Source organism: Bombina bombina, chromosome 11 (genome assembly GCF_027579735.1).
Source record: "Bombina bombina isolate aBomBom1 chromosome 11, aBomBom1.pri, whole genome shotgun sequence".
NCBI lineage: Eukaryota > Metazoa > Chordata > Amphibia > Anura > Bombinatoridae > Bombina > Bombina bombina.
In genome coordinates this window covers 50,192,646-50,206,659 of record NC_069509.1, presented here as the reverse complement: position 1 = coordinate 50,206,659, position 14,014 = coordinate 50,192,646, and the positions used below count along the sequence as shown (strand labels likewise).

At 46.6% G+C, this 14,014-nt stretch overlaps 1 protein-coding gene across 2 annotated transcripts in view; it reads left to right on the top strand.

Moving 5' to 3' along the window:
* RAB11FIP3 (RAB11 family interacting protein 3) overlaps positions 1 to 14,014 on the top strand; it is a 126,649-nt gene extending 112,635 nt beyond the window's left edge. For both annotated transcript variants that reach the window (XM_053694602.1, XM_053694601.1), the window contains one exon: positions 8,298 to 14,014. In XM_053694602.1, coding sequence (XP_053550577.1) covers positions 8,298 to 8,307 — 10 coding nt within the window. In that variant the 3' untranslated portion in view covers positions 8,308 to 14,014. The remainder of the gene's footprint in view (positions 1 to 8,297) is intronic.

The window sequence follows — 14,014 nt, the reverse complement described above, 5'->3', positions numbered from 1 at the left end:
ACACACACAGCCAGAGGCACTGAGACACACACACACAGCCAGAGGCACTGAGACACACACACACACACACACACACACACAGCCAGAGGCACTGAGACACACACATACACAGCCAGAGGCACTGAGATACACACATACACAGCCAAAGGCACTGAGACACACACATACACAGCCAGAGGCACTGAGAAACACACATACACAGCCAGAGGCACTGAGAAACACACACAGCCAGAGGCACTGATGAGAGACACACACACACAGCCAGAGGCACTGAGACACACACACAATACAGCCAGACGCACAGAGAGAGAGACAAACACATACATACAGCCAAGAGAGAGACACACACACACACAATACAGCCAGAGGCACCCAGAGAGACACACACACACAATACAGCCAGAGGGAGAAAGAGAGAGACACACACAATACAGCCAGAGGGAGATACAGCCAGAGGCACTGATACACACACACACATACAGCCAGAGGCACTGAGACACACACATACAGCCAGAGACACCGAGAGAGACACACACAATACAGCCAGAGGCACTGAGAGAGACACACACATACAGCCAGAGGCACCAAGAGAGACACACACAATACAGCCAGAGGCACCAAGAGAGACACACACATACAGCCAGAGACACCGAGAGAGACACACACAATACAGCCAGAGGCACTGAGAGAGACACACACACACACACATACAGCCAGAGACACCGAGAGAGACACACACAATACAGCCAGAGGCACTGAGAGAGACACACACACACACACATACAGCCAGAGGCACTGAGAGAGACACACACACACACACATACAGCCAGAGACACCGAGAGAGACACACACAATACAGCCAGAGGCACTGAGAGAGACACACACACACACACACATACAGCCAGAGGCACCGAGAGAGACACACACAATACAGCCAGAGGCACTGAAACACACACACAATACAGCCAGAGGCACTGAAACACACACATACAGCCAGAGGCACCGAGAGACACACACAATACAGCCAGAGGCACTGAAACACACACATACAGCCAGAGGCACCGAGAGACACACACATACAGCCAGAGGCACCGAGAGACACACACATACAGCCAGAGGCACTGAGAGAGACACACACACATACAGCCAGAGGCACTGAAACACACACATACAGCCAGAGGCACTGAGAGAGACACACACAATACAGCCAGAGGCACCGAGAGAGACACACACAATACAGCCAGAGGCACTGAAACACACACACAATACAGCCAGAGGCACTGAAACACACACATACAGCCAGAGGCACCGAGAGACACACACATACAGCCAGAGGCACCGAGAGACACACACATACAGCCAGAGGCACCGAGAGACACACACATACAGCCAGAGGCACTGAGAGAGACACACACAATACAGCCAGAGGCACTGAAACACACACATACAGCCAGAGGCACCGAGAGAGACACACACAATACAGCCAGAGGCACTGAAACACACACACAATACAGCCAGAGGCACTGAAACACACACACAATACAGCCAGAGGCACTGAAACACACACACATACAGCCAGAGGCACCGAGAGACACACACACACACATACAGCCAGAGGCACTGAGAGACACACACACACACATATAGCCAGAGGCACTGAGAGACACACACACACACATACAGCCAGAGGCACTGAGAGACACACACACACACATACAGCCAGAGGCACTGAGAGACACACACACATACAGCCAGAGGCACTGAGAGACACACACACACATACAGCCAGAGGCACTGAGAGACACACACACACATACAGCCAGAGGCACTGAGAGAGACACACACATACAGCCAGAGGCACTGAGAGACACACACACATACAGCCAGAGGGACTGAGAGAGACACACACACACATACAGCCAGAGGCACTGAGAGACACACACATACAGCCAGAGGTACTGAGAGACACACACATACAGCCAGAGGCACCGAGAGAGACACACACACACACACACATACAGCCAGAGGCACCGAGAGAGAGAGAGAGAGAGACACACACACACATAGATACAGCCAGAGGTACCAAGAGAGAGAGAGAGACACACACATACAGCCAGAGGCACCAAGAGAGAGAGAGAGACACACACATACAGCCAGAGGCACCGAGAGAGACACACACACACATACAGCCAGAGGCACCGAGAGAGACACACACACACATACAGCCAGTGGCACCAAGAGAGAGAGAGAGGCACACACATACAGCCAGAGGCACCGAGAGAGACACACACACACATACAGCCAGAGGCACCGAGAGACACACACACACACAATACAGCCAGAGACACTGAAACACACACACATACAGCCAGAGGCACCGAGAGAGACACACACACACATACAGCCAGAGGCACCGAGAGAGACACACACACACATACAGCCAGAGGCACCGAGAGAGACACACACAATACAGCCAGAGGCACCGAGAGAGACACACACACACATACAGCCAGAGGCATCGGGAGAGACACACACACAATACAGCCAGAGGCACTGAAACACACACACATACAATCAGAGGCACCGAGAGAGACACACACACACACACATACAGCCAGAGGCACCGAGAGAGACACACACACACATACAGCCAGAGGCATCGGGAGAGACACACACACACACACATACAGCCAGAGGCATCGGGAGAGACACACACACACACACACACATACAGCCAGAGGCATCGGGAGAGACACACACACACACACACACATACAGCCAGATGCACTGAAACACACACACATACAGCCAGAGTCACCGAGAGAGACACACACACACATACAGCCAGAGGCACCAAGAGAGACACACACACACATACAGCCAGAGGCACCAAGAGAGACACACACACACATACAGCCAGAGGCACCGAGAGAGAGACACATACAGCCAGAGGCACCGAGAGAGAGACACATACACACACACACACATACAGCCAGAGGCACCGAGAGACACACACACATACAGCCAGAGGCACCGAGAGAGACACACACACACATACAGCCATAGGCACCGAGAGAGACACACACACACACATACAGCCATAGGCACCGAGAGAGACACACACACACACATACATACAGCCAGAGGCAGAGAGAGAGACACACACACACATACAGCCAGAGGCAGAGAGAGAGACACACACACACATACAGCCAGAGGCACAGAGAGAGACACACACACACATACAGCCATAGGCACCTAGAGAGACACACACACATACAGCCATAGGCACCGAGAGAGACACACACACACACACATACAGCCATAGGCACCGAGAGAGACACACACACACATACAGCCATAGGCACCGAGAGAGACACACACACACACATACATACAGCCAGAGGCAGAGAGAGAGACACACACACACATACAGCCAGAGGCAGAGAGAGAGACACACACACACATACAGCCAGAGGCACAGAGAGAGACACACACACACATACAGCCATAGGCACCTAGAGAGACACACACACACATACAGCCATAGGCACCGAGAGAGACACACACACACACACATACAGCCATAGGCACCGAGAGAGACACACACACACATACAGCCATAGGCACCGAGAGAGACACACATACAGCCATAGGCACCGAGAGAGACACACACACACATACAGCCATAGGCACCGAGAGAGACACACATACAGCCAGAGGCACAGAGAGAGACACACACACACATACAGCCATAGGCACCGAGAGAGACACACACACACATACAGCCATAGGCACCGAGAGAGAGACACACACACACACATACAGCCAGAGGCAGAGAGAGAGACACACACACACACATACAGCCAGAGGCACCGAGAGAGAGACACACACACACATACAGCCAGAGGCACCGAGAGAGAGACACACACACACATACAGCCATAGGCACCGAGAGAGACACACACACACACATACAGCCAGAGGCACCGAGAGAGACACACACATACAGCCAGAGGCACCGAGAGAGACACACACACACACATACAGCCATAGGCACCGAGAGAGACACACACACACACATACAGCCAGAGGCAGAGAGAGAGACACACACACACACATACAGCCAGAGGCACCGAGAGAGAGACACACACACACATACAGCCAGAGGCACCGAGAGAGACACACACACACACATACAGCCAGAGGCACCGAGAGAGACACACACACACACATACAGCCAGAGGCACCGAGAGAGACACACACACACACATACAGCCAGAGGCACCGAGAGAGACACACACGAACATACAGCCAGAGGCACCGAGAGAGACACACACACACATACAGCCAGAGGCACCGAGAGAGACACACACACACACACATACAGCCAGAGGCACCGAGAGAGAGACACACACACAATACAGCCAGATGCACTGAAACACACACACATACAGCCAGACGCACCGAGAGAGACACACACACACATACAGCCAGAGGCACCGAGAGAGACACACACACACATACAGCCAGAGGCACAGAGAGAGACACACACACATACAGCCAGAGGCACCAAGAGCGACACACACACACACATACAGCCAGAGGCACCGAGAGACACACACATACAGCCAGAGTCACCAAGAGAGACACACACATACAGCCAGAGGCACCGAGAGAGACACACACACACACACAGAGCCAGAGGCACCGAGAGACACACACATACAGCCAGAGGCACCGAGAGACACACACATACAGCCAGAGGCACCAAGAGAGACACACACATACAGCCAGAGACACAGAGAGAGACACACACACACAGATCCAGAGGCACCGAGAGACACACACATACAGCCAGAGGCACCGAGAGACACACACACACACATACAGCCAGAGGCACCGAGAGACACACACATACAGCCAGTGGCACCGAGAGACACACACACACACATACAGCCAGAGGCACCAAGAGAGACACACACATACAGCCAGTGGCACCGAGAGACACACACACACATACAGCCAGAGGCACCAAGAGAGACACACACATACAGCCAGAGACACAGAGAGAGACACACACACACAGATCCAGAGGCACCGAGAGACGCACACATACAGCCAGAGGCACCGAGAGACACACACATACAGCCAGAGGCACCGAGAGACACACACATACAGCCAGAGGCACCGAGAGACACACACATACAGCCAGAGGCACCAAGAGAGACACACACATACAGCCAGAGGCACCAAGAGAGACACACACATACAGCCAGAGGAACCAAGAGAGACACACACACACAGCCAGAGGCACCAAGAGAGACACAGAGCCAGAGGCACCAAGAGACACACACACACAGCCAGAGGCACCAAGAGAGACACACACACAGCCAGAGGCACCAAGAGAGACACACACACACAGCCAGAGGCACCAAGAGAGACACACACACACAGCCAGAGGCACCAAGAGAGACACACACATACAGCCAGAGGAACCAAGAGAGACACACACACACAGCCAGAGGCACCAAGAGAGACACAGAGCCAGAGGCACCAAGAGACACACACACACAGCCAGAGGCACCAAGAGAGACACACACACACAGCCAGAGGCACCAAGAGAGACACACACACACACAGCCAGAGGCACCAAGAGAGACACACACATACAGCCAGAGGCACCAAGAGAGACACACACATACAGCCAGAGGAACCAAGAGAGACACACACACACAGCCAGAGGCACCAAGAGAGACACAGAGCCAGAGGCACCAAGAGACACACACATACAGCTAGGGGCACCGAGAGAGACACACACATAGAGCCAGAGGTACCGAGAGAGACACACACATGCAGCCAGAGGCACCGAGAGAGACACACACATACAGCCAGAGGTACCGAGAGAGACACACACAATACAGCCAGAGGCACCGAGAGAGACACACACAATACAGCCAGAGGCACCGAGAGACACACACACGCACATACAGCCACAGGCACAGAGAGACACACACACACATATAGCCAGAGACACAGAGAGAGAGACACACACACACATACAGTCAGAGGTACCAAGAGAGACACACACACATATAGCCAGAGACACAGAGAGAGAGACACACACAGCTAGAGGCACAGAGAGAGAGACACACACAATACAGCTAGAAGCACCGAGAGAGACACACACATACAGCCAGAGGCACTGAGAGACACACACATACAGCCAGAGGCACAGAGACACACACACATACATACAGCCAGAGACACAGAGAGAGAGAGACACACACATACAGCCAGAGGCACCGAGACACACACACATACAGCCAGATGCAATGAAACACACACACATACAGCCAGAGACACACACACATACATACAGAGGCACCGAGAGAGACACACACACACAGAGGCAGAGGCACACACACACACAGCCAGAGGCATCGAGAGAGACACACACTTACAGCCAGAGACACACAGACACACACATACAGTCAGAGGTACCGAGAGAGAGACACACACACATACAGCCAGAGACACAGAGAGAGACGCACACAGCTAGAGGCACCGACAGAGACACACACATACAGCCAGAGGCACCGAGAGAGACACACACATACAGCCAGAGGCACCGAGAGAGACACACACATACAGCCAGAGGCACCGAGAGAGACACACACATACAGCCAGAGGTACCGAGAGAGACACACACAATACAGCCAGAGGCACTGAAACAAACACACATACAGCCAGAGGCACCGAGAGACACACACACACGTACATACAGCCACAGGCACCGAGAGACACACACACACATATAGCCAGAGACACAGAGAGAGAGACACACACACAGCTAGAGGAACAGAGAGAGAGACATACACAATACAGCTAGAAGCACCGAGAGAGACACACACATACAGCCAGAGGCACTGAGAGAGAGAGAGAGACATATACACAGAGAGAGCGAGAGAGACACACACACATACAGCCAGAGACACAGAGACACACACACATACATACAGCCAGAGACACCGAGAGAGAGAGAGACACACACATACAGCCAGAGGCACCGAGAGAGAGACACACACACATACATACAGCCAGAGACACCGAGAGAGAGACACACACACATACAGCCAGATGCAATGAAACACACACACATACAGCCAGAGACACAGAGACACACACACACATACAGCCAGAGACACAGAGACACACACACATACAGCCAGATGCAATGAAACACACACACATACAGCCAGAGACACAGAGACACACACACACATACAGCCAGAGACACAGAGACACACACACACACATACAGCCAGAGACACACACACACACACACACATACAGCCAGAGACACACACACACACACATACAGCCAGAGACACACACACATACATACAGCCAGAGACACCGAGAGAGAGAGACACACACATACAGCCAGAGACACCGAGAGAGAGAGACACACACATACAGCCAGAGGCACCGAGAGAGAGAGACACACACACATACAGCCAGATGCAATGAAACACACACACATACAGCCAGAGACACACACACATACATACAGAGGCACCGAGAGAGACACACACACACACACAGAGGCAGAGGCACACACAGCCAGAGGCATCGAGAGAGACATACAGCCAGATGCACTGAAACACACACACATACAGCCAGATGCACTGAAACACACACACATACAGCCAGAGGCACCGAGAGAGAGACACACACACACAGCCAGAGACACCGAGACACACACACATACAGCCAGAGGCACAGAGAAAGAGACACACACACACAGCCAGAGACACCGAGACACACACACATACAACCAGAGGCACCGAGAGAGACACACACTTACAGCCAGAGACACACAGACACACACATACAGTCAGAGGTACCGAGAGAGAGACACACACACACACACAATACAGCCAGAGACACCGAGAGAGACACACATATAGCCAGAGACACAGAGAGAGACGCACACAGCTAGAGGCACCGAGAGAGACACACACAATACAGCCAGAGACACACAGACACACACATACAGTCAGAGGCACCGAGAGAGACACACACACAATACAGCCAGAGGCACCGAGCGACACACAATACAGCCAGAGACACAGAGAGAGACAAACACAAGTATTTGCCTATATACCAGCACATGCTTCTGCGCACAGACAAGATCAAACATATTCACAAGTGCATACTAATTTGTGCACACACCCCCTTTAAGCTGTTTTAAAAACAAAGGAAACTCAGCCTGTTCCTGCTCTGTATTGCAGGATACATTAATTTCCCAGGTCACGTCAGAGGTACCAGGGGACAGTGGGCATCTCTTTAATCTCCACCACAGAGGAGGTGCATCTGAGCCGTGGGGACACTGGTCACATGTTTATGCACCAAGACTCTGCCTGATACGCCAGGCTACGGTTTGTGAAGACGATGACCCAGGCATGTGTGGCGCACCCAAGCCTTTTAAGAGTCTTACGTGTCATAAGAGAACAGCTCACACAAGGAGCCCAGGTCGTATTAATATACACTGTGTGTATCTTGGACTCAGACCACAGCTCACGGGGAGCACCAGTGTCATTGCAGAACACAGTGGGACTATATCTGGGACTCACAGAGAACTGTACATAGGAGACTTGTGTTTTGTACACTTGCTGGCTTTCAGTGCAATATTCAGAATTTAGTTTGTGATCTCCGGCTACTGGATGAAGACCCTTTTAATCTATTAATATGACTACATGTGGACGATATTTCTGTAATTAGACAGAAGTAAATATGCATATTTGTATATGAAGTACTCACATTAGCCATTCCTTCAAATTACACTGTTGGGTTGTGCATATAATATAAATATATATGTATATTTAGGAACACATACATACGCACACACACAGATAAATATATTATATACATACATATACAGTGTGTATGTACGTGTATATATGTACAGTTATTTGCTGGTATGCATATTTTGCATATATACACGTGTGTATATATTTATTCATACATACTTATATGTCTATGTTTAGTGGAACAGTTCCACGTCGCTGCTCTGATCCCAAACGTTTGAACTAATGGTGCTGCGTCTGATGCGTGACAAGCCACTACTGGCGCTAAGAGGTTTAAAGTAACTGATAACGTTTGTTGGGGAGGATGAATCTTCCCTTTGTTCTTTAGGTCTTTCCCCCCCTGTATCTGTACTCCGTCCTCCCTCCCCCTTTTTCCTTTAGGGTATCTGCACTTTACGCTGTCTCCTCCTCCTTTTTATACGCAGATTATTCCAGTTTTTAGACGCTTTTAAAGAACCTTTCTAAATGTATATAAGTATATAAAATATATATATAAATATTGCCTGGTCTGTAAATATGGCGGATATGAGGCCCTGCTTGTCAGGATCGATCTCCAGCAGGTGACACTTGTGCAGAGCTGTGGGGATTTTATTTTGAGCCATTTTGCACCCAGGCGGTCGCTATACAGAGCAATAAATACACAGGCCCCAATGGCAGCTAGAGCTTTAAACAACCAACGCTAACTGGTTATTCTGTGTGATTAGAAACAGCCCTCTAGTCCTAGGATCAATTCCAGTTCTCAAGTCACTCTTAATAGGTCAAAATTTTACTTAAAACGACGTTAAAATATTTTTATTATTATTTATCCTCCAGAAATACTTCAGAGCATTGCATACAAAATAGATGTTTTAAATACATTTAAAATGGTAATTTTGATAAATAAATAAGCATTGGTTTGTAGTTGTGGGACACGCCCCTTAAAAAGCCTTTGGAATTTGCTTATTTTGCTGTAGCCAATCAGTGATGGATATAAATAAGCTCCTGCAGATATTAACCAATGGCTATGCAGCATGTACTATAACTAGAGTACTACATTTCAGCTTTTCTTGCGTTTTGTTTCTGAAAAAAACAAGTGAAATAAATAATTTGAGTGCATTGCATAGTTTTTGTTTTTTTTAATTAAGCATAATTAATAATTTTACTAGAAACAGTTGAATCATTTTGCTGGCTTTTGACATATTTCTTGAAACGTATTGACTGTCCTTTCTACTCTGCTGTGGCTAGTTATGGACAGATATAAATAAGCTCCTGTGCTGATCAAGCAATCACTGTGTAACATGTTGCAGGGTCACTATTGGAATAACCCAGGATAAATAAATAAATGCTAGATAGAATTATATATTCTAAGCAAAGATTATCCTGAGAATAATACAAAAATGATTTAAATATAGCAAAAATAAGTAAAGGTTTAGTGTCAATAAAGCAATGGTCACCACCATCTTATAACCTAGGTTTCCTTAGCTCAGGCCAATTAGGGACAGTTATAAATGGGTCACTAGGGTGTGCAACCAATGAGAGGGTATAGGATATAGCAGTGTTAAGTCTGGAGTCACCACTTTTAGCAACAATTGGAAAGCCCACAAATTACAGGAAAAAGAGACAAATTAAATAAAGTATATTGCAAGTATTTTTTACTACATGTAGTTAAACATTTTACATTACAATCTCAGTGTTTGATGATTCTTTTAAAGGAATATTGCATTTTTATTTTTTTTCTTACATTAAGAGCTCGATTTATCATCCACAGTTGGACATATTCCCCTCTGTCCGCCCAGCTTCTCTTCTGACGGACAGCAAGCCACTACTCACATTTACCATTGCAGACGAGTGTAACTCTGCCAGCACACAGCCAATCACGCGCGGGCAGGAGCTGTCAATCTCCCCGGTCAGAAGAGACCGGGAGATTGACATTCTCCACCTAAGAGGTGAAGAACAGGGCAGGGAAGCAGGGGTTAATGTCCTTTTAAATTTGACCTTTTAGGAACCCTTGAGAACTGGCATTCAGAAATCCTGATCTACTGAGGAGCAGAGAAAGGGCAACAATCTTTTATTTCACTTTTTAATTTATTCAGATTTTTCTTGCTCTTATTGGTCCGTTTCTCCTTGGACTATCTATTGTTCATTTACATAAAGCTGTTGCAGTAATACCCTTTCAAATAGGCTGAACGCTCTCCCTCCCTCACTTGGGAGGTTGATTTCTGTTGCTGTCTCTATATAGCTTTTCTATGACCAATACTGTAGTATGGAAACGTTCTGTACAGGTGGCAGCTTCAACAGCTATATTAAATAAGAAAATAAAGGTAAAGTAAACAATTTATTACACTCCAGCAGGTAAAATAGATTATTTGGAGCATTAAAGAGGCTATAATTGTATAGTACAATATCCCTTTAACTGTTTGCTCAGCAACTGTATTTGTACTTTTATATAAAAAGATGCAGCTAGCATTTTGCAATATGACTGCTGCTTTACAAGGCAGCCAATCTTTATTGTGCTCACGGACATCCATGTGGGGGCATGAGAAGACTAATGTCCCCTGGCACGGGGCACACATCAAGCGTAGGGGGTAGGCAGTAAAAAAAATCCTATGCCATTTAGGACGTCACAATCTCTTCTATCAAATGGTTATAACAGGATTGTTGTGAAAATTGCATTTTTCTAATGTTGCACACAAGGTTACAGTAATAAATAATGAAAGTATGTCTCATGTGACTATTTTTAAAAAGGAGAAAAACCTCTTTCAAATGGTCACATGACTCTATTATATTTTATATTATGTTTAGAACTCCCCCCCCCCACACACACACACACACACAAAAGGGTGTGAATTCCTGTGATTTTACTTGGGCAATTTCCTGCTGAAATATCTCACCCACAATGTCACAACTCTAATAACCTGCCACAATTAAAACATTCAGAGGACTAAAAGAGAGTAGGGTTGCATAATAAGTAGAAATGTGGCACTGTTTTTTATTTTTTTTATTTCACAGGTGGCAAAAAAAAAAAAGGCACCAGCGCATTTGAGCAATCTGAAGTTAAAGGGATATTCCAGCCAAAATTGGAAACCACATGGGTGCATTTCTGTATTGAACAGAAGCAATTTTGTAATATACATGCATTAGCAAAAATGCTTCTAATAAAAGCTATAGCTGTTTCAAAAGTGTATTTAAGTATGCACCGTGCACCAGCATTTTAAACACAGCACTTGTTCGAAGTTGCTTGTACCATCTGGTAATGATTTAATTTGTTAATTGTTGACATGATACAAGCCTCACTGATTATATGTGCAGCTGCATTATTTAAAATGTGGGTGCAGTGAAAATATCTAGCTATGCTGCACATGCAGAGAAAATTGTTAACACTAAAACAGTTAATAGAAGCATTTTTGCCAATACATCTATATTGCAAATAGGTTTTTATTCAAAGATGCAATGAATCTATGTGCATTTATTTTTTGACTGGAATGTCCCTTTAACTGTTGACATTTTCATTTTCAAGCATTTAAATTGCAACATTTTTGATGATGTGATTTTGACAACTAAAGTTGTGCTTGCAATATTTCAGTAGCCTACTTGCCACAGCGATTTTTTTTTGTCACCAGACATTAAAGAGACAATAAAACCAAAATTAAACTTTCATGATTCAGAAAGAGCATACAATTTTCCAATTTACTTCTATTATGAAATTTTCTTTGTTCGCTATCCTTTGTTGAAAAGCATGTTGAGGTTGGCTCATGTGCAGCAATTCACTGCTGGAGCTTGCTGCTGATTTGTGGCTGCACACACATGACTACTTTCATTGGCTCACAAGATGTGTTCAGCTAACTACCTGTTTCTTCAACAAAATATACCAAAAGAACAAAAGCAAATTTGATAATAAAACTGTGTTCTATCTGAATTGTGAAAGAAAAAAAATTGGGTTTCATGTCTCTTAAAACATTAATTCCAAAAAGGGATCAAGCTTCATTAAAATCAATTTTGCAAAATGCTTCATCATCAATCAAGTCTGACACCTCTTTTCCAATACATTTTAGCTTGGCTATGACAGGAAGTCTAAAATCTGCTTCTGATTGGTCTCACCGTGAGCAAGCGATCCTCATTATCTAGTGACAGTATGTAGCCTGTCCATTAGTGCTTACGCAGCATAGACAGAATCCTTATCTCAACTCTTTCTGGCAACCAAAGAGTTAGGGCTAGATTTATTAAGCCCCTACGGCAGCAAGTTCTCTCAAGAACTTGCTCGCCGTGATTTATCAAGCAGCGGTCACCAGACCGCTGCTTCCCTAACATCTACGCCACCTCTATTGTTGCGAAATTCAATCTCCTCGGTCGAGTCCGACCGAGGAGATTGACAGCTTCTGCCCGCGCGTGATTGGCTGTGCGCGGGCAGGGGACGGGATTGCACGCGAGCGCAAAATTGCGCTCGTGTGCAATGTTAATTACCTGTGGGTAATTTCGCCCCACAACAGGCGCCTCAGCGTTGATAAATCTAGCCCTTAGTGTTGTCTCCCTCAGGAGTGAAGTTTACAAAAATATATTTTTTCTCTTGTGATAATAAAGTGTAGCACAATCTTCAAATATACATCAGCAGGTCACAGCCTCCTACAACTGTTTCTCATTTTAGCCAACCAAGTGTGGTGGTCAACAGCTGCATTTTTTAGGTCACGCATATATATGACCATTAGGCAAATCTCGCGGGCCAAGGACTTCAAATTAACTCCCAGTTCCGATGCAAATAATTGATAACTTAATGTTGCTTCAAATTAAAAAAAAATGATTGTATTTTAAAATATGTTTGGAACTCTAGTTTTTCATGGAGAAAATATGCACATCGTTTGACAAAAGAATCTGATTGATTTATTAATCATAAAAATAGCTCCCTGCTGTTGGCGTCAATTTTATTATCAGAATTAGCAGACAATGACTGATATGATTCCTGTTAGTGCAGAATCTGATCAGGAGTCGGGAATTGCTTAAATTGTATCCCCAGAAGTGGCTGCGCACACAGCTGGAGCATGCAAGAGGCTTAATGGTGTAAAAAAAATGACTGATTTGTTTAATTTAAAGATTTCTGAAATCGTTTGCTTTTTTTCTTTGTGTATTTGCAGGAATTTCTGATGAGGAATAAACTGAATTTGATTGGA